At 49.4% G+C, this 19,133-nt stretch overlaps 6 protein-coding genes across 6 annotated transcripts; 4 read left to right on the plus strand and 2 right to left on the minus strand.

Annotated features, from left to right (window-relative positions):
* Positions 1-856: 856 nt before the first annotated feature.
* VTN00DRAFT_3263 (uncharacterized protein) lies at positions 857-2,013 on the plus strand (the record flags this gene model as incomplete). Its single annotated transcript, XM_069429561.1, has 3 exons — positions 857-1,145; positions 1,209-1,638; positions 1,695-2,013. 3 exons carry the CDS (start codon positions 857-859, stop codon positions 2,011-2,013), a joined length of 1,038 nt encoding a protein of 345 aa, XP_069283001.1.
* A 204-nt stretch (positions 2,014-2,217) lies between these two features.
* VTN00DRAFT_3264 (uncharacterized protein) lies at positions 2,218-2,969 on the minus strand (the record flags this gene model as incomplete). The annotated part of the gene is made up of 2 exons (XM_069429562.1): positions 2,218-2,307; positions 2,367-2,969. 2 exons carry the CDS (start codon positions 2,967-2,969, stop codon positions 2,218-2,220), a joined length of 693 nt encoding a protein of 230 aa, XP_069283002.1.
* Positions 2,970-4,260: 1,291 nt separating this feature from the next.
* Positions 4,261-6,048, plus strand: VTN00DRAFT_3265 (uncharacterized protein; the record flags this gene model as incomplete). The annotated part of the gene is made up of 6 exons (XM_069429563.1): positions 4,261-4,627; positions 4,680-4,775; positions 4,829-4,929; positions 4,984-5,042; positions 5,097-5,309; positions 5,379-6,048. The coding sequence occupies 6 exons, from the start codon at positions 4,261-4,263 to the stop codon at positions 6,046-6,048; spliced, it is 1,506 nt and encodes a 501-aa protein (XP_069283003.1).
* A 1,943-nt stretch (positions 6,049-7,991) lies between these two features.
* Positions 7,992-10,461, plus strand: VTN00DRAFT_3266 (uncharacterized protein; the record flags this gene model as incomplete). Its single annotated transcript, XM_069429564.1, has 6 exons — positions 7,992-8,162; positions 8,222-8,258; positions 8,317-8,390; positions 8,447-8,941; positions 9,941-9,975; positions 10,047-10,461. The coding sequence occupies 6 exons, from the start codon at positions 7,992-7,994 to the stop codon at positions 10,459-10,461; spliced, it is 1,227 nt and encodes a 408-aa protein (XP_069283004.1).
* Positions 10,462-10,558: 97 nt separating this feature from the next.
* Positions 10,559-14,234, minus strand: VTN00DRAFT_3267 (uncharacterized protein; the record flags this gene model as incomplete). Its single annotated transcript, XM_069429565.1, has 3 exons — positions 10,559-10,727; positions 12,770-13,605; positions 13,668-14,234. The coding sequence occupies 3 exons, from the start codon at positions 14,232-14,234 to the stop codon at positions 10,559-10,561; spliced, it is 1,572 nt and encodes a 523-aa protein (XP_069283005.1).
* A 1,293-nt stretch (positions 14,235-15,527) lies between these two features.
* VTN00DRAFT_3268 (uncharacterized protein) lies at positions 15,528-18,547 on the plus strand (the record flags this gene model as incomplete). The annotated part of the gene is made up of 11 exons (XM_069429566.1): positions 15,528-15,612; positions 15,669-15,831; positions 15,896-16,013; positions 16,092-16,216; positions 16,281-16,451; positions 16,532-17,423; positions 17,513-17,638; positions 17,706-17,720; positions 17,774-18,007; positions 18,077-18,301; positions 18,443-18,547. 11 exons carry the CDS (start codon positions 15,528-15,530, stop codon positions 18,545-18,547), a joined length of 2,259 nt encoding a protein of 752 aa, XP_069283006.1.
* Positions 18,548-19,133: the final 586 nt, after the last annotated feature.

The following is a 19,133-nucleotide window of genomic DNA, read 5'->3' on the forward strand; positions in this document are numbered from 1 at the left end:
TGTAAACAGTCGGCAATCCGAAGGTCTGGAGCGCGTCGACCCACAAGCAGCGTCATCCGGCCGTCACCGTTTATGGTTCATACATCCTGACGGACATCTCATCCCAACCTCACCGCCCCGACTGAGCCGACAGCTAAATAATCATCTCGGTTGTCCCTGTACTACATGCCTCGGCTCAGAGTTAAATACGGATACAGCATTTTGACGATTACTGCGTACCCTCCTGCCGAGATTCCCGGCTTGATGGCTACGGACCACGCACGGGCATAGCTCGGTACCGCAAGTACCTCAATACGGAGCAGTCAGGCTTATCTCGTTGCGTTGAAAGGTGCTTATTAATGAGGATATTGGTTGTCGAATGGTCTCCTGTGGACCAACAAGTAGAGGAGACGTCGGAGGATGTTTTTGAGTCAAACCGCTACTGCGTATGCCATCGCCAATGACCATAGGACAAGTGGGTGGACGGTCAACTGTTAGACCATTAGGTCAGGTCTGATAACCTACCTGTGATGATAGATGGGAGAGTGAAGAATTGAGCGCCCACTTTCGCCCTGGTGGCAACGCCCGGGGGACCATCTTCAGTCGGAAAACACTTCCTCGTCACGCGTCCGCCTGCTGCTGATGGATCTTCTGGATCCGCAATTCCTACACGACCTGGCCTTCTACCATGGACCGTGCCCAAAGCTTCTCAACGGTTGATTTGCGGCGTGACAATGATCTCATTGAATCTCCCCGGTTTATATATGTCCAGTTCCGCGCACCCCGTCAATGAGCGTCGAGCTGGTAGCCCCTTGCAGTCTGTGTTGCAACTGATCGTTCTACCCTCCCATCTCAGTTCGCATATCCCTCACTGAAAATGTCAAAGACGGTCGAATTTAACGTTTTCCGAGGCACAGAGTCCGGAGGAATCTTCGCGGATACGACCCGGCGCACGCTTGGGCCTTTCGATGTCTTTGTCGAAATAACACACGCTGGGCTTTGCGGGACTGATCGACTCTTCAAGACCAAGGGTATTGCTCTCGGACACGAGGGCGCTGGCGTTGTCCGCGATACCGGAGACGCCGTCACGTCGGTCAAGAAGGGCGACCGCGTGGGGTTTGGATGGATCCAGAAGGTCTGCGGGCACTGTAACTACTGCATCAGTGGTATGTTGCACCAAGGTGTATGTACAATCAGAGAAAAGAGCGCCATTGCTGACAGTCCGGCAGACAGAGATCAGTACTGCGACCAGCGTGAACAATACGGCACTCATGACTTCGAAATTGGTTCCTTTGCCAGCCACGCCGTGTGGAACGAGAGCATGCTCATCAAGCTGCCCGACCTCTTGGAGGCCCAATATGCTGCTCCGCTGATGTGCGGTGGTGCGACCGTTTGGGGTGCCATGACGTCGTACGACCTCAAGGCCGGTGATCGAGTCGCAATTTCGGGGATCGGGGGCCTGGGACACATGGCGATACAATTCGCATCCCGACTGGGATGCAATGTGGTGGTGCTGTCGAGCAACCCGACAAAGAGGGAGGAGGCAATGGGACTAGGCGCCCATGAGTTCCACGTCACCAAAGATGGTGCTCCAGAAAATCCTATCAAACAGGTTAACCACCTGTTCTGGTGCGGAAACCAGCATCCCGACTTCTCAAAGTCAGTAGCTGTCCCCCTCCCACATAGACAAGACGATCCAGGCTCACATCTACCAGGCTTATCCCCCTCGTGGCCTGCGGAGGCTCTATTTACCCTCTTACTGTGAGCTTTGAGCCTTCTGTGGTTCCAATCCAGCCGCTTGTCGCCAACGGCATCAGGATCCAGGGATCCGCAGTTGCCTCCCGCGGTTCCATTCGCAGGATGCTCGACTTTGTCTCACTACACGGCATGCGGCCGATCATCATGACGTGGCCGCTGAACAAGGACGGCATTGAGTCCGCATTCAAGGTTCTAGAGGAGGGAAGGATGCGATACCGGGGTGTGTTGGTGTCTGAGAGGCACTTGACCGGCAGGTCAGTTGCAGAGAAGAAATAGATATTGAACAAAAGGTCATGTCTTTAGATGCCTCTGTTAGTACAGTGTAGTTTGGACTGAATGCCAAGACCTTTCTTTCTTCACAGAAATGTATGAAGATCTAAATAACATGAGAGTAAAATATATGTTGCATGGGCTCAATCTAGAATTCTAGAGATTGAGAAATAACAAAGTAACATTTTTCAGGATGATCTTTAAAAAAGATCAAGGAAGAAAATATAAGATAGATATGTCATCCGTAGATGAAGCATGCCTCACCATCTCCCTCTCAACAGCCTTGGGCCCCATTCCTTGCTGTATAGTCATATTAGTCACTGCTCTAAAGATGGATTTATATTCAATACAAGGCGTACATTCAGATACGCCTCTTCCTCCATCTCAGTAGACTCCTCTACCTGGTCCAATTCCTCTATCTTATCCAACACATTGACATAGTCAAGGTTATTATCATCATCGGAATCGTAATAGGTGGATATGACCTCAGCTCCCCCGCGGAGGGCTGTCAGTCGATGGAGTAGCCATTGCATTTCAAGAAGCTCCTTTCTGGGGAGCGGCTTCTTCTCAGGATCGTTGGTGCGTAAAGTAATTACGTTACCAGAACACAACCTTTGGTCCGTTAGATGGTTAAGGAGCTTCACGTTATCCACTGATCCCTCGAGGTCATCAGGTAGCTCTGGGCGGGTTACGAGTGGGATGAATCGCAGCCGCTTATATGGCTGCAACCAGAACAGCTGAACATCCATGCTCTTCCCATCAGCAGCAACGTCCAAAGGTTTCAGTGCGAAGAGAGCTTTGGTCCAGTAGGCATGTGCACTCGGAGATAGTATGATTAAGTTTTCGCATACTTCTGTCTTCTTCTTCGTGAAAACCGCCTTCTGCCATTTATTGATGATCTCATCAGGCCAGAATGTGCGCAGGTTAACCCAGAATGAACCAGTCTCTGGAATAGTATTCATGCAATAGGGATATATGTGGGCCACACCGACACGGTAGCCTGCGTGTGTGAGGACACAGCGCTTTGCATCTCGGGAAAGGCACTGGATATTCTGTATTGGTAAATTAAAGTCGGTATTTTGAGCAATCTGAGGATTACCAATTGTTTCGCTGATTCTGAGCCTCCTGAGCTGGTTCCTGATACAGTAGATTTCTCTGAACCAGTAGTACTCACTGGGAGTAACAGCTCTGTAGTCGTACTTTGTTGCTGAGCATCTGCTTCCTGTACTGAAATCACCCGTTGGTCTTGTCTTGTGGGCTAGATCGAAGGGGTTCAAAGGTTGAATCACCTTGCAGGGATCTCACGCGTTGGTGCTGTATTGTTGAGGGCGATCTGACTGGGGAGAAGGAGGGTAAAGACTCTGGTCTTGGAGTACTCGCTCCCGACTGTGCACCTGAGTCTCGAGGCCACTTGTTTCTTAACATATATGGTTAGTTCAAGCACCAAACCTGATGGTAGTATATACAAGGCTGAAGAACATGTTCACCAATCGTGAGGGGATTGTCAAACATGTGGCGGAGGGAGGGGGTTCTCTCAAGATATTTGACAAGATCTTTCAGTTTCCCGAGATCGCTGAGCCAAAGAGCGGCCCACTGACTGGGGGGGGGGGGAGTGTAGTTTTCTCCAGGACCTGCGAGCAGGGAATTGAGTCTATCAGATGCTGGCGCTCTGCATCTTTGAACTCTGCACCTGGACCAAGGGATGATCCAGAGGTATCTGATGTCTGACAGATTGAGGATTGAAGATGACGGAGGTGAAAGTGAGGTGAGGGATGGGATGCAATAGAGTGTAGCCTAATCAGGCAGTGATAGTGATGCAAGACGGAAGAATAAAAAGTCCGCGGCCGATCACCTGGTCTGGGTCCAGACCGTATGGCAGCCACATCCCTTTGAAGGGAGCCACCACAACAGAGCTTCATGCTCCAAGGACAGTGGATTACTTGCAAGGGATGAGTCTATATACGTAGGATGTGCTCTAGGCAGTTGAAAGGTCAAATGTGGCGTCCACCTAGCTTTCTGGGATGCAAGTGGTACAGCATCTGGCTCTGTGGTCCTGAGGACCATTTAGGGCATTATATTAATCCCATGCACCCAGGAGCTAGCGGTGGAATGACGATTCTTTTTCTATGAATCTTTTTGATATCTGCTCTTTTGTTTGATACCACATCTATTTGAAGCTGATCATCAAATTTGCTTATGCCCGTCTGACGCTACTTCTCGTTCACCCCAGTCCGCTGTCGTCGGACGGACAACATGCCCACTGAGCAGGAGAAACTTTCGAATCCCGAGTCACATTTAGTAGAAGCTGGCTTCACTGATAATGCTCCCACCTACACACCACCAAAGGTAGACCCTTCCCTGGAGCGGAAATTGCTCTCAAAGGTCGACCTAAGAGTCATGCCCGCATTGTGGTTTCTATTCCTTGTGTCCTTCGTGGATCGAGGCAACCTGGGCAATGCAAAAATAGAAGGACTGGAAAGGTCTCTTGGAATGACAGGGAACGATTACAATGTGGCCGTGCAGGTCTTCACAGTCAGCTATGTTGTGTTCGGGCTACCGGCCAACATCGTGTTTAAGAGATACGGGCCCAAGGTCCTGAGCATCATGATGTTCGCATGGGGTAGGAGACCACTGTAAAGTTATCCTCTCAGATTGTTAGTTGACGTTCTCAGGACTCTGCACGTTGGGCCAGGGCGTCACCAAAAGTTTTGCCGGGCTTGTCACCTGCCGATTGCTGATGGGTATTTGCGAAGCTGGCTTCGTCCCAGGTGGGTCTAGCCGTCGGACTGTTGGATATAGACCTTTTCTAACAAGTGTAAAGGATGTGCATATCTGATTGGCGCATATTATAAGAAGAACGAGTATCTGCGCCGCTATTCTGTCTTTTTCAGTGCGTCGATGGCTGCAGGCGCTTTCAATGGGGTGAGCCCGAATCTATTCGAAACCAGCTAGTAAGCACAGACTGACAGAAAACAGCTTTTTGCGAATCTTCTCTCGCGGATGCACGGAGTAGGAGGGTATGAGGGCTGGCGATGGTATAGGAGATAAAACATCATTGTCATTGGAACAGTTACTGACGACGCTTTCAGGATATTCATCATCGAAGCGCTTATAACATTAGTCGTCAGCGTAGCCAGTGTCTTTCTGATTGTCCCATTTCCTGAGGACTGTACATTTTTGAATCCCAAGGAAAAGAAGCTGCTTCTTGACAGGCTTGCGGAAGACGGGGGCAATGCACGCGATGACAGGATCGAATTGAAACGGGTCCTTCAAATGGCTATGGACTGGAAGATCTGGTTGGCGTGAGTTCCTCTAAATTCCTAGCCAAATTCCCATAACATATCAAGCTAACCCCTCAATCAACATAACAGCGTCGTCGGCTACATTGGCAGCGAAGAAACGGCCAGCTCAATCGTCGCTTTCCAGCCCACAATCCTCAACCAGCTCGGCTGGACCTCCTCTCAAGCCCAGATCCACACCATCCCCATCTACGCCGTCGCCTTCGTCGTGAACCTCACCTGCGCCATCCTCAGCGACCGCACCAGCAAGCGATACGTCTTCATCCTATTCGGGACCATCTGCGCCATCGTCGGGTGGAGCATCCAGCTCGCGCAGGTCCCCCTACCACGTGTCCGCTACATGGGGATGTTCTTCGTCGCCGCGGGCTCGTACTTGATGATGTGCAACATCGTCGTCTGGCTCGCCATCAACCTGGGCAAGGGACTGAAACGGACCGTCGGTTTGGGCACGCTCATTAGTTTCGGCAACTGCGGCGCGTTCGTCTCGTCGAATGTCTTTATAAGCTCGCAGGCCCCGCGGTATCCGGTTGGGTTTGGCGTCGGGTTGGCGATGTGCAGCATGGGCGGGTTAGCTGTCACAGCGCTTTTTATTGGGATGTTGCTCGAGAATCGACGAAGGGATCGGCGACAGGGTAAGGCGACGGAGGCGGGGACGGGTACGGTGAGGAGGTACTCGAAGCAGGAGCTCGAGCAAATGCAGGGTCTGGGGGAGGAGCATCCGGATTTTCGATACCAGCTTTGAACTTATCTTTGTCCTTGACTGATGAATTTATTATTAAAACAGGTGATGTACATATATATATAACTACGAACTAGAATAATATACCTGAATGTACTGTATTGTCCGATATACTTGCAGCTTTGACCTAACCTATTTCCCATGTCTTCAATTGAGACAGCCAATTTGCACAGTATTGTATGTGCTTCCTGTCTTTATTGGGCTGTATGTACATAGAGAGAGAGAGAGAGAGAGAGATGCATATCATCCCATCCCCCTCCCTTTCGGCACTTTGTTTTAATAAATACAAACATCCCATCCCACCCCCAAGCCAACAGGTCCACATTCCACAATTTTGAAGAGGACTAATCTATATATCCTGCACAGTATGGCGGCAACATAGGTACTGTATGTACCTACTGTACAGTATTCAGCGATGTCAATACGTGAATTAAATGCCGTGATGATAGGTGGGAGTGGGATTGGGTTAACAGCAGCTTTTAATTTATTGTACATACAGTATTGTACGGGTATATAGATATAGCATAGAATAAGTCGATTGAATTGAATGGAAAACAAAAGCAGCTTGTTGTTCTTCTATTTGAAAATGATTGGACAGTGTTTATATGTCTTGATAGGACTGATAATGTTACTACTATATCTGGGACAGGGCAAAGTGGAGGGTTTTAATGCTCATCAACTGCTGAAATAGTAGGGCATGAGCCCAATTATGTGTCATGTCAAGTAGACAACAGAAGAAAAGAAAAGGGCCTGAAACACCAACCAACCTACCACCAGCCCTAAAGACACGCAGCAATAAGTCTCTCTAACTATTTCAGAAGCCTATTATGTTGCTCTTATACTGCAGACATGCACAAATTCCGAAATTTATATCGACATGAGAACCACAACTCGCAATCCTGGTCGGAATGCTAAACTAAAGCGATGATCAAACCAAACGCGTTTACGCGTTTATCACCCAGCCGAAGTTGCCGAGCAGATATTGACAAGAATGTCGTGACGAAGGAGAAAGTTTGATTCAAGGGATTGATTATCATAGTCTTGTCCCATCCCTTGTTTCTCCCCATCAGTCCTCGGATATCGGGCGGCATGCTTGGCCGAGCCCCTTGGGAAGCTTAAAAGCCAAGAGAGCCACATAATGTACCGTGCATGCATTCCGGGATCTGCGACCGCAGTTCCATATTCCGGGATGAGTAGTAAACTCCGTACTGTAAACAATCTTGGGTTTCTCTCAGTTAAGAGAGCATCAATCCTGGATATGGGGATACGAGAGCTTGTACTCTCCCTATCTCAAGGTCTCTCACCGCGATTATTAGCAGCCAGTCGCGGATTTAGTGGAGATAGATATTAGATCATTTCAAGCAAAGGGAAAGGAAAAGTACCTATACAGTCATCCGTGGACTTAAGCCAGAAAGCCGCCTGCTCAACGCTCCCAGCATTCCTCATACCGGGGACTGCAATCTCGTGATAAGATCAGCAATGGAGCGGCAGGACAATCCACCGACCTTGATAATAGATGTGTAAATACGAGGGATATACAATCAGAGTTCCCCTTTCAAGGTCTTGCATTGCCAGAATGTTGTCGTCAATTGTCTAAAGTATACATGTCAGGGCCCGGCGGGCGGAACGTGCCGTCCGAAACGTGGGCAGTGAGCACGAGACAGCAAAAGAGCTTTTGAGATTGTCAGGGTTCTCTAAAATGGTCAAGGACTCCTAGATCTTCAGGCTTGACAGTTTCATGTCCTTGAATAGAAGCCATATGACAATAGTTATCTTGCTTTGTGTTTGATGAACACCGACCACTCACGTCCTATGTCGATAGCAACGGCCTGACAGGATTTTATACTGCCAAGGGCGAACTTGTCATGACTCGATCAGTATTCTGTATTGACAGAAGACACTACTCCATCCACAGGTTATACTGTGGAAACAGTTAGCATAGAGCCATGGCGGAGTCGACGCCCGGGGTAGACAAGGTCCCTAACCGGGGACCGCTGTTTATGATAGCATCGAGCACGCTGACAGCATTTGCATGTGCGCTTGTCTTCTTCAGGATGTCTTCGACGGTTAAGCGGAAAGTGGTTGGCATTGAAGATGTGCTTGTTGGGTTTTCCGCAGTGAGTTGAAATGAGGGCTATTTTTAATTCGCAATCAGGCTGATGCGTCTCTCAAACAGGTCTGCCAAATCGTAAATCACACTGTTGGCAGCTTAGGTCAGTATAGTCAGAGCTCGTGCTGAAGGTCATGGGAATCGCTAATACAATTTCTCAGCCGTGCATTATGGCTTTGGGCGACATCGCGCTGATATAAACAGAAGTGGAGGAAATATAGTCCATGCTCTGTTGGTGAGTATGAACCTGTTTCTGACAACGATGACAGCTAGCTCATTCTCGAGTGGTAGTACTTCTACCTCTTCCAAGTGTTCTATAAATTCGTGCTCTGTCTGAATAAGCTGTCATTCCTGTTCCTCTATATGAGGCTCTTTCCCACGCCCAAATTTCGGATCGTCTGCCTGGCATCAATTGTCATTGTAGCAGGCGGGACTCTCGGCTTCGTCGTCGCCACAATCATGCAATGCATACCGATCGAGAAGTACTGGGAGCGCCCGCTGACCGGTCACTGCGTCAACAACATGGCGTTCCGCTGGAGCTGGGCTCCGTTTAACACGATTCTGGACATTTGGGTGTGTCTGATGCCCCTGCCCGTCATCCGACGACTGCAGATGGACACCCTCAAAAAGGCCGGCATTATGCTCCTCTTCGTGCTGGGGCTGTTTGTCTGCGTGACTAGCATCATCCGGATGGAGGCTTTGGTGGACAGTACGACCACCCGCGACGCGACGTGGGGGTCGTTCATGGCGCTGCTGTGGAGCTCCATCGAAGCCAGCACTGGCATCGTATGCGCTTGTATTCCGTACCTCAAGCAGCCAATCAAGAAGCTGTTCCCGATACTCCGATCACCTTTCCATTCCTTGTCCATATCCAGTCGGGAGAAGAAGCAAAATCATTACGTCGGGAAGGTCCCATGCAAACCGATCCGAAGGAAAGAACCTGCGATGCCAACACTACTAAGTGCTGGTCCTGGAGACGAGGAGGAATGGACGGAAAATGCTGACCCAAGGTCAGGAGAGATATCTCCGAAAAATGATACCGGTTTAACGAGTGACGAACGCTCATATAGCATGTCCGAGAAGAGAATAAAGAGCACGCTATGAGAGCATCTGCATGTTTTTGGGTTATGAATTTTTGTTACATTATGAGCAAGCGCGGAATGAATGGGCATTGTACTTAACCAGATATGGCGTTAAAATTAATCTTTATCTCGGGATTTTGAGATTTCTTCAACATAATGTTGGTGGACGTGGGAAGAAGAAGAGTCATCATAGCAAATAAAAGATGCAAAAGCTTCACACATCTCCGTTCCTGCAGATCGGATGAGTGGGATGATTTCTCCCTTATATCAACAGAAAGTCCTTCTGCAAGCTCCTGCCATGTTTCAGAGAGGAAGTAGGCAAGAGAAGTACCCCGGAGATGCCCCGCTCCGGCCGAGCTCCGTTTAGGGTTTCGAGGCATCGACCGGTTACCGAAGGCCTGCTATTCACACTCAAATCCCAATGCTAAACACCTTGCCCCTAGAGTTCGTACGAAATGAGTACGCTGTTTTAATTAAAACTGCCTGTCTGCCGGAATTGCTTGATCAATACAAACTGAGCCATCAGTGTGCCTCCGCCATCCGCTAGGCTGGGTTCAGGGAGTACATAAATAGTATCACGATCGACACGCTTCTCAAGAAAGGATGGAGCCAGATCCATACCAGGTCGAGGTAGATCTTCCGACGTTCGGGGAGCTCCCGCACCAGGCGAGGGTGAACGGAGAGGTATTAACTGATGAGACAGGCCCGCAAACCCGGCGCTGTTGGTATCGCTTCTGTGTTCGCTGCCTGCGTTGACTGCTTCGAGTACATCCAACTGGGCCGTCACTTCGGACGAGATTTCCAGACAGACCAGCTCAGGCTCAGCGTCTCTCACGCTGGGGAGAAGCCGTCGATATCTACCGCGACCCTAAACTTGGAAACCCGAATGCAACCCCAGCGGAGATACAGACGGCGAAGGACAGATTGTTCCAGATCCTTGTCCTCTTTGCAAACACGGAGAAGATCCCCAAGAGGTACAAGTTGGGCGCGAAGGCCTACGGCGACCTCTCCGTATGCTCGACGACCGACATGGACCCTGTGGTCATGGCTCTCAACAACAAGATGAAAGAGCTGGCTACCAAGCGACAGAATGGTACCAGTTTCCTGAAGGTCACAAGCTGGGCACTCTACGATGCGTCTCAATTCGACAATCTTATCCAGAAAGTCACCGCGCACATTGACGGCCTTGAAAATTGTGGAAGATATGCCCTCCTACCAAATTAGGCCTAGCCTCTCGCGTGTCTATGTTATTCCACATTCGTGTAAACAGTTAGAATCCTCTTACTAGCAAGCAAGCTCGTAATAATAATATCAACATCTTTCAGAGAGTTCCGCCTCCTTCTCCCATAAAAATCTCTTTCCCGCGCCTGCGCGCGAAATCGTCCTTGTTCAGCAGGAGGTCGAAAAGCTGCAGAAGGACCTGCAGAATTGGCAGGATATCGAGCTCCTGAACAAGGTTGCTCAGGGAGTAGACAGGCTGCTCCGGGATACTACGGAGAAAGCTCTTGAGGGGCATCAGTACTTGGATGTCCAGTTTAGAGGTCGGGCAAGGGGTCAGAACGGAGACTTGTTTGTTGGATAATTGGTGTGGGAAAGCAGTGGGTGCGTCGCATAAATATAACGGAGTGACAGCGGGAGATACTGCAAGGGTTTTGAACGGGAACCAGTATGGAGGGAAAGGGTTCTGGGACGATTAGGCATAGTCTTATTTTACGAACGTCAACTTTTCTTTTCTTTCTCAATGCCGCCTTTTGTAGCCACTATCCATACTATGGCCCTCTCTCTTCCCCCCCCACCTCTGTCTCTCTCTTTCTCTCTCTCTCCCTTCCTTTGAGTTTCTTGAATCGATCTTGTATAAATACTGTGTGTCGTACATTTACCACTCTGCTCCTCCTCAACCTTCTACCATCCACTATTGCTACACTACAATCCCGGTAGCTTTTAATAAATACATTCAGACTGCATCCATGATGGCTTCTACCGCTTCCTTGCAGCAGCATGGCGTGTGTTTTTACAAGGCCATCTCTATCTAATCTCGACCCCTCATACGTAGCCGATTCTATCAGCTCAGGTCCCGTAGCACAGATGTACTGTAGTTCCATCATCGAAAAGGGGACCAACACCGATGTCTTCATATGCTAATTTATCAGTTGGTTTGATGATCTGGTCCTTAGAAACTTGACACTTTGCTCTATGAGGACTCCGTGTGTGTCTTGATTTTATGATTCTCACAGCCAGCTTCTGTCTTACGGCAAATACCTCCTCTACATATGTTGGCGGTTTAACGTGGGAGTGAGTCAACCTGAAACTATCCCCATAAATGCTAAATTTGTTAGATTGGAACAAAATCCAACTCTCTATTTTAGAAACTAACTCTTTATTACCATCTCACTGTAATCTGTGCTGTTCAACTATCCGATCCGTCATTAAATTCACCATTTATCTGGAGCTTAGTGATATTTATATAACTGCGGCTGCATTCTGCACAAGCACTGAACATGGAAAGCTCTCATCAACTAGTATCTCCTAACACGCCCTCTCAATCATGATCTATATCTAAATAATTGATTGATCAATCAGATGGTGCTCATCCAATCAGGATTCTATATATCCATATCTGTCTACCCTTATATTCAACAATCAATAATCTTGGAGGTAGGGTTCAGCCAGCCAGACTATCTAATATTAGCTTAGGGCCTAGGGCTAGGGCTCAGTCGCCCTTCTACGCTTCAGGCAACTATGCATGCATGTGCAGCTTATGCCACGACCTACAATCTAGGTACCTAATGGATCAATATTCATCATGTTGGTAATTACTTTAGTAGGGTATCTATTTACCAAAAACCGTTTTGGATGTTCTCCCTACCTACCTGGTTCAAATAACTCCGAAAAGAAAATTGTCCGGAATCATACCAAATTTCGATAGTGGTTAAGAAATAGATAAAGAAGCAGAGCACCATTGCTCTAATGAAAGATTTGATTGCCGGAATGCAGTAGGCTGAGCGTCGACTATTTTGCCGTTTCGTCCATGTTTATGTATTGATTGAATTGAACTGAGTTTTGCGTGATTCTATTTATTATGAGACGTATCGAATCAGTCAATTGGAAGAAGTGAAGATAGGTATTGATCTGGATCAACCGAAGCAGGTTATTTTCTTTGTTTTCTTCGGGGTGGCGGTAAGACAAAATACGTAGGTGTTGTCTATGTCACGGTGTTGTGGTGGTCTAAAGATATAGTTGATGTCCATTATGTACATGTACGTCATGTAGACAATGGATGGGCAATTCACTATTGTTACTTTGATTATGATTATCAAAGTAGCTGGGTACATATGGATTGAATTGAATATCAGTAGTTTTAACATCTTTCCGAGGTCTTTCCATGATTGAGCTACATAATCATATGTCCTATCTCTACAATACCTAGTTTACGACAAAAGATTCGCGTTTCAACTGTTTGCCCTGACTGACCTGCCGCAGATAGCGAGTAATGTTTTTAATCATATCGCTGTTTTATAGATCAACAACTGACATGTACTCCTTCATTTCCCTCGATGCTCTGTTCTTGGCAAGGCCGATAACCTCCTGCAGGAGTGGTCTCAGACCTGGTTCCGGGCTGCCATAGTCATCTGGATCCGCTTTGCCTCTGTCCAGCACCTCGCCAGGGAGATCTTCCATGATTCGAACGATCGGCTCCAGCCAGCGGTTGTACGCTGGCACGTGCGGCGTCATTTGCAGAATTCGCAGGATCGCACGCGCGTACTGTTTCCGATAGGAAGGACGGAAGTTTTCCTTGGCTATTGCCGCCATGTCAGCCAGGACGAGGTGCATCTTGGACAGGGAGTCCTTCAAGCCTATCATGGCGCGTGTCGTGCTCTGCAGCGAGGTGCTGGCGCCATTCACCATGGTCGCCTCCTGGGATAAGCTGGTAGAGAGATTGTTCACCTTCCTCAGGAGGTCGTTGCAGTCGTTGATGCGGTCGTTGGCGTCGCCATACCGACTCTGATGGCTATTGCGCTCCCTCTCGAGGGTACTTTTCAGTGCCCTATTGGCATTGATCTCCTGTGCCCATGAGTTGATGAGGGCCTGCGCCATAGCAGGGCCACCGAATCTACGACCCATCTCGGGGGGAATCCCAGCCCACTTCATGGCTTCCTTATACTTCCAGTCGCTAAATGGGTCTCTGAGTTTCTGCTCCAGCTCTTGGATCTTGTTGTTTGTTTCATCCAGACGCCTCTGGGCGTCGTTTCTCTGTCTCTCCGCATCTGCCCGGCGACGGTCGTGAGATGCTTTTTCGCCATCGAGAAAACGTTTCGCCGATTCCAACTGCTGTCTCAGGGCCGCTAACCTTGACCCGTACTCTGTCATCTAGATTTCCTTTTGCCAGGCACCCCACAGCAGCCGGGAGAAGAAGGCGAATTGGTACGAACCGGCTCCTGCATTTTACCAAGTCTATCGATCCACTTCCCCTTCGTATCCAACGCTTCTTTGAATGCCGCGACGGTGTTTTTCGTTGTGGTCGCGAAATCGGGTTTTGCACCTCCTCGGGCTTCTCTCACCACCTCCGTGGCGAGGGTCTGGAGATTTTCATACGCCTTCTTCGGTATAATAACAGCGGCATTGTTGTACGTAGCGACGCTAGAACTGACAACGGCCTGCAGCTCGCGAGCCTCCTTGGAGGTCGACTGCGCCTTATTGAGGACCGAAGTCACATCTTGAAGACTGTTGATGGGTTGGACACTTCCGGATTGGATTGCGTACGTCCGCTTCCAGATGGGAGAGCTGCTTCTCAGCCATCCTTTGGGAGGTTGTAGGCGTCCCTCAGATGATCGTGGTGGTTGCCGGAATAATGCCACTGACGGAGAATGCAAAAGTTGTGTGCCAGAAAGCCCTCCTCTATGAGGGTCCGCCAGACAGGGACGACGGGGACATCGCCGGACTGCGATCTGCTGCAGACGCGGAGAGGTCAACTGTCTGCTCAGTGCGAATCGACTCATTGTGAGGGGAAGAATGGTGAATGCAGATGCAACAAGACCCTGAGGGACTGATTACATTGACTCTGGTAGGCCCGGTATTTAATAAATACATAATCAGCCTCTGTCCGCCACTAGCACAACTGTATTCGCCTTTAATTCGATCATCTCCATTCTTCTTTCAGCTGGCTCTAGGAAGCACGGACGCGTAGGATAGGACTCTAGGTCACGGAACCTTGAGAGCTTAATCTGATTTTTAGGTTCATGAGCGTAACACGGCACGAAGGTACCCACCAGGTCTTGTTCAGCATGCAATGGACAGTCCTGGCTGTCATGATCGACAGCTGCTAAAAATCGCATGTTTTCGAGACAGGGCTTCAGTTCAAGAACGACCCGTGTCACTCCATCTCCAGAGTTTGTCAAGATAGGTTTAGCAAAGCTTCTGCAGCTCCCACTTACGATGGAACCTTCAGCGCAGTATCATTATCCAACTGCAGAGCTGTCTGTGGAGGCATGTCCACGTAACAAGCAACGGAAGTTAAAATCATTGATCGAATCCAAACACGAGGCAATTGAATCAATCAACGTTTGTAGCTCAATTAAAGTTCGGTCATAGAAAACAGCTGCAGACAAGAAGAGGAAGACTCGTGCTGGCTAGTCCATGTGCGTGGCGTAGCCTCGACCCTAGCGCTCTCTCCACGTCCGGTCGGGCCATCGAGCGGCGCTCCAGTGGAGCTGAAGATGGCCAGTGGGCCAGACTAGTGTTGCAGGGTCTGCTGGAACTGAATACGCAAGGCAATATGGACTCGTATGATGAAGATGCGAATGGTGGAAGGTCAAGTCGACACAGATGGGAGAAAGATGGAGGAGGTCGGATTTAATTTCCTCCCGACGGATGCCCCGAATAGGTAGACCAGCACCAAGGTGTCTCACTATTTCCACCACGGTGTGAACAATTTTCATCCACAGAAGTTTTCCTGTCTGGCCACCTCGTGTCCGCTACGACCCCTCTTGAACCCCGCCCCGCCATAAGACGTAATCGATCGCAGCCCGAGATGGCCCGCTTCACAGCTCTCGCGAATGCGAGAGCACCTCAAGGCTCAGCCAGCCACACTGCTTTTGTCCCAGCTGTGACGGGTCGAGCTGAAAGCACCGCGGAGATTATTGTGTCCTCAGGTGGAGTGCCCCCTCTTCCCATTGTTCCGTGAGGGGTCAAATTACTATCCAGACACTTATAAAACACCTTTACCATTCCCTCGTTACTAGAGGCAATCAATTTGAGAATCAACCGTCTTCTTATCGCCACAAAAGACAACAATGGTGGACGTGGTGGACCCGGCATCAGCGAAGGCACTCTTCAAGGCTTCTCAGAATACTCCCAGTGTCAAGGAATACGTACTAGGTGAGCGGAACAAAGACGTCTTCCCTGTCAGCCCCTAGTCTAACGAAATCTATCAGATGTCAAGATCAAGGCTTGGGTCAACAATGACTGGGGTACCTTGCTCGCCGCAGCACCGGTCTGTCTGGAACTCCTGGGCTCATGCTGTCTCGTTGCGTCGACGTCCGTCGCGCAGACCACGGAACTCAGCAAGCCAGACAAAGGCTTCAACTATCTGAAAGGGTGATTCTTCCCGGTTTTCTAATTCACCCTTCTTCTCTCAAGATGAGCCTGACATCCTTGTCAGATACAAGTACCTCGCTCCAACCTTGGTCGAGGTGACCAACCGGGGAGACTCGGCATTTCGCCTGGCGAGGGAGAAAATGGCAGACATAAGAGAAAGATGCGGGGCAGTGAAAAATAATGTAGGATACATTCGTCAAGCGCGGTTTTTCTTTTCTTTTCGAAAATGTCTCAGTTGACGATATCCTGATACTGTGCAGGTGAAGGAAATTTTCTTCGAGGTGAAGGAGCCTGAATTCGACAGTGCTTCCGTTGTGGTCGAGATGGAGACATTGCTGGAGGCCGCCAATGCATGCGAGGCTGATGCAAAGCTCATACACAAGGAGTTTGTAGACTGGGCTGGAATACGTCAAGGAGCTTCACGAGGCGTGTGTAAATGAGCAGAGCAGGACAGAGGTCCGATTCAACACTGTCAAGGACGAGGAAGAGGCAAAGAAGATCGAACAGGAGGAGCGGGAGCGATACTACAAGGAATATGAAGAGAAGGTTAAGAAAATTGAAGCCAAGTTGGAGGAACACGATAAAAGATACAAGGAACTTCTCGACAAGTTTCCCACAGGGTATGTTCTTGAACCAAAAGCAAAAAGTCCCCTCGAAGAAGAACAAGTCTAACACGCTAATCTGTTTCGGAAATCACCAGCGACGATCTTTTAAAGCAGCAGCTCATCATGATCGCCGCCGAAACGGCAAGCTCACTTGTGAAGATTCTGGGGAAGGCAGTGGCTGCCAAGATCTCCCCCATGTCTGTCTTCTCGAAGGACGACAACTCAAAGGGTGGGAAGTCCAAGGGTAGTTCCACAGGGAAGAAGCGGAAGGCCGCCGAAGAGGATGATGATGAAGACCCGGCGCTGGTACACTGTCCCCTCATCCTGCGGGCACTCGAAGGATTGGACGCCATCGTTCGAGGCAAAGACGGTGTTGATTGGGATCTGGTGGCTGATACAGCCGATGATGATGATAATAAAAAGGACTCCAAGAAGTCCAAGGCGGGCTCCAAGTCCAAGCTAAAGCTGGGGGTGGTGACGAATCTGTTGACTCAAGCCCGTTCCATGATCCGAAAAGATCCCGATGAACGATCATCGAAGGGTGGAAAGGCCCTGCTGAAGATCCTCAAAGAGGCGCTGGATGTGGCGGGCGAGTTGGAGAAAGAAGGTTCCAAGGCCAAGAAGACCAAGGGATCCGAACTGCCGAAGAAAGACTCGACTACCGTTAAGGAGTGGCAGAAAAAGGTCCAGGAGTTCCTCAAGAAGACGAGGAAACTCCGGTCCCAGGCCAATGCTTCTGCCGGCTCACCGACCCCGACGCCGCTGTTCGCGCCCGATGACGACGACACACAGCAGAATGCGGAGAGGATGGATATCAACGCGGCCACCATCGAAGCGGCACGAGCGGCCTTGAAAACGGCGCAGAAGACGATGCTGTCCACCCAGGAAACCGCTCGCCAAATGGATGACAAGGCGTTGGAGCTCCAGTTCAACCTGGCCACTCTCCGACGGGAAATCCACGAGCTCGGACAGCAGAGGATTACTTTGGTGAGTCGTCCTAGCCGATCAATAATAGGTTTAATGGGACCCTACACACAGCCGGAGGGCATGCTGACATGGTATCACCTGCTTTACAGGAAGTCGTCCGCGGTGTTCTGCAGGACTGTATTCGCTTCTTGATCCAACTGAAGGTGAACATGAACAAACTGATCGCCTTCTTCGCTGGTGTGGCGAGAATGCTGTCGATCGCGGTCCAGACACAGGTGAAGCCATTTACTCGCCATGTCGACAATGCACGGGGAACTCGAGACCAGGGTAAAAATGTACAAGGACCATGTTTTGATGGTACTTTGACCCCCCTCCCCAATAGGTCGTTTCTGCTAACCTCTGGTTCCCAGCGCATCTACCAATATGCATTGAATATAGCCGCCAATTTCGACCTGTACAAGGATGTCGCGACAATGTATTGCACGGTTCACGACAATCATATCCAGCCTGGAATTACCATTGTCAATCGGATGGCGCTGCTCTCGGAGGAGAAGGGCGCTGACAACTCGTTGGCTGCGAAGAAGCTGGAGCTTCGGGACTATGTTGACAATGCTGAGAAAGGCATCAAAGCAATTGTCAAAGCGGTAAGTGTGTTCAACTCTCAGCTCTTCCACGCATCTGTGGGTGCACTGTCTTACGCATTCCGTATCTAGAAATCCGATGAGTTCGCTGCCGGCTACGCAGATCGTATCAAAAGTATCAAAGACCTCCTGGGCAGTGTCACCGTTCCGGCCCTGCACAGTGATCAAGCAAAGGCAATCGAGGAGGGCGCCCAGGAGGCTGCCGATGCGTTCAAGGAGAGGATCGACTTCAACAATAGCGCTCTGCAGTCGCTGACCCAGCCTCGAGAAGTCCGCAGCCAACATGCTAAGGAGTTGGTAAGTTGGCGCTGCAACCCTATACCCTGTACTCATTTTCCTATTTGTTCCCACTGGAATCAATCTCCCCGAGAACCATATCGACTTTATTTCATTCTACTTGAGAACAAAGACCGCTAACCACATGTCGTGATTGCTTAGGCTCAAGCCACGGACCCTCAGCACCTCGCCAAGCTCGATGAGGAACGCAAGAAAGAGAGGGAGGAAAGGCGTCGACGGGCGCAGGCAGAGCATGAAGATTATTAAGGCTGATAATGAGATTGTCAACTTGCATACTATACCAACCTGACTGAGCTGAATAGTGCAGCTGGGATTGAAAGACGACTTGTTTCGCTCATGGACGACATGCGTCGATCTTCACATATGTATCCACAACTATATATCACTCACTTGATCAATTATTGCTTTGTCTTTATAGGAGCTGTTTAAGGTGGGCTTTTAGTTATGCCATATGTTTAGCCATCTTGGAAAGTATTTACTTAGGTAAAGGTAGCTAGGTCTTGAGGGAGCTGTCTGCAACCTTCTCGAATGTTATCTATCTAACAGATAGGATCAACACCCATATTTTCTCCGGATGGTGATACATGGCACCTGGTAGATCTATTAGACTGTACGTCTATGAACCCTGTCATCTGCTGGGGTTCGACAGGGAGCCCCATTTTCCCGTACTTATGCAGTATCCGTAGGAGCTTCTTAAACAGTTTCATCCTGTTCCGCGGCGTCTATTTAACCCCTCGATTCCCTCCTCGTGTAACTTTGGCCTTTGTAAATAGCAAACACCTGGACGAGCAGTTAATTTTGATCGTATCATTGAGCGATTTTCCTTTGATAC

The sequence above is a fragment of the Thermoascus crustaceus genome, assembly GCF_041956765.1.
Source record: "Thermoascus crustaceus strain CBS 181.67 unplaced genomic scaffold VTN00scaffold_13, whole genome shotgun sequence".
NCBI classification, from domain to species: domain Eukaryota; kingdom Fungi; phylum Ascomycota; class Eurotiomycetes; order Eurotiales; family Thermoascaceae; genus Thermoascus; species Thermoascus crustaceus.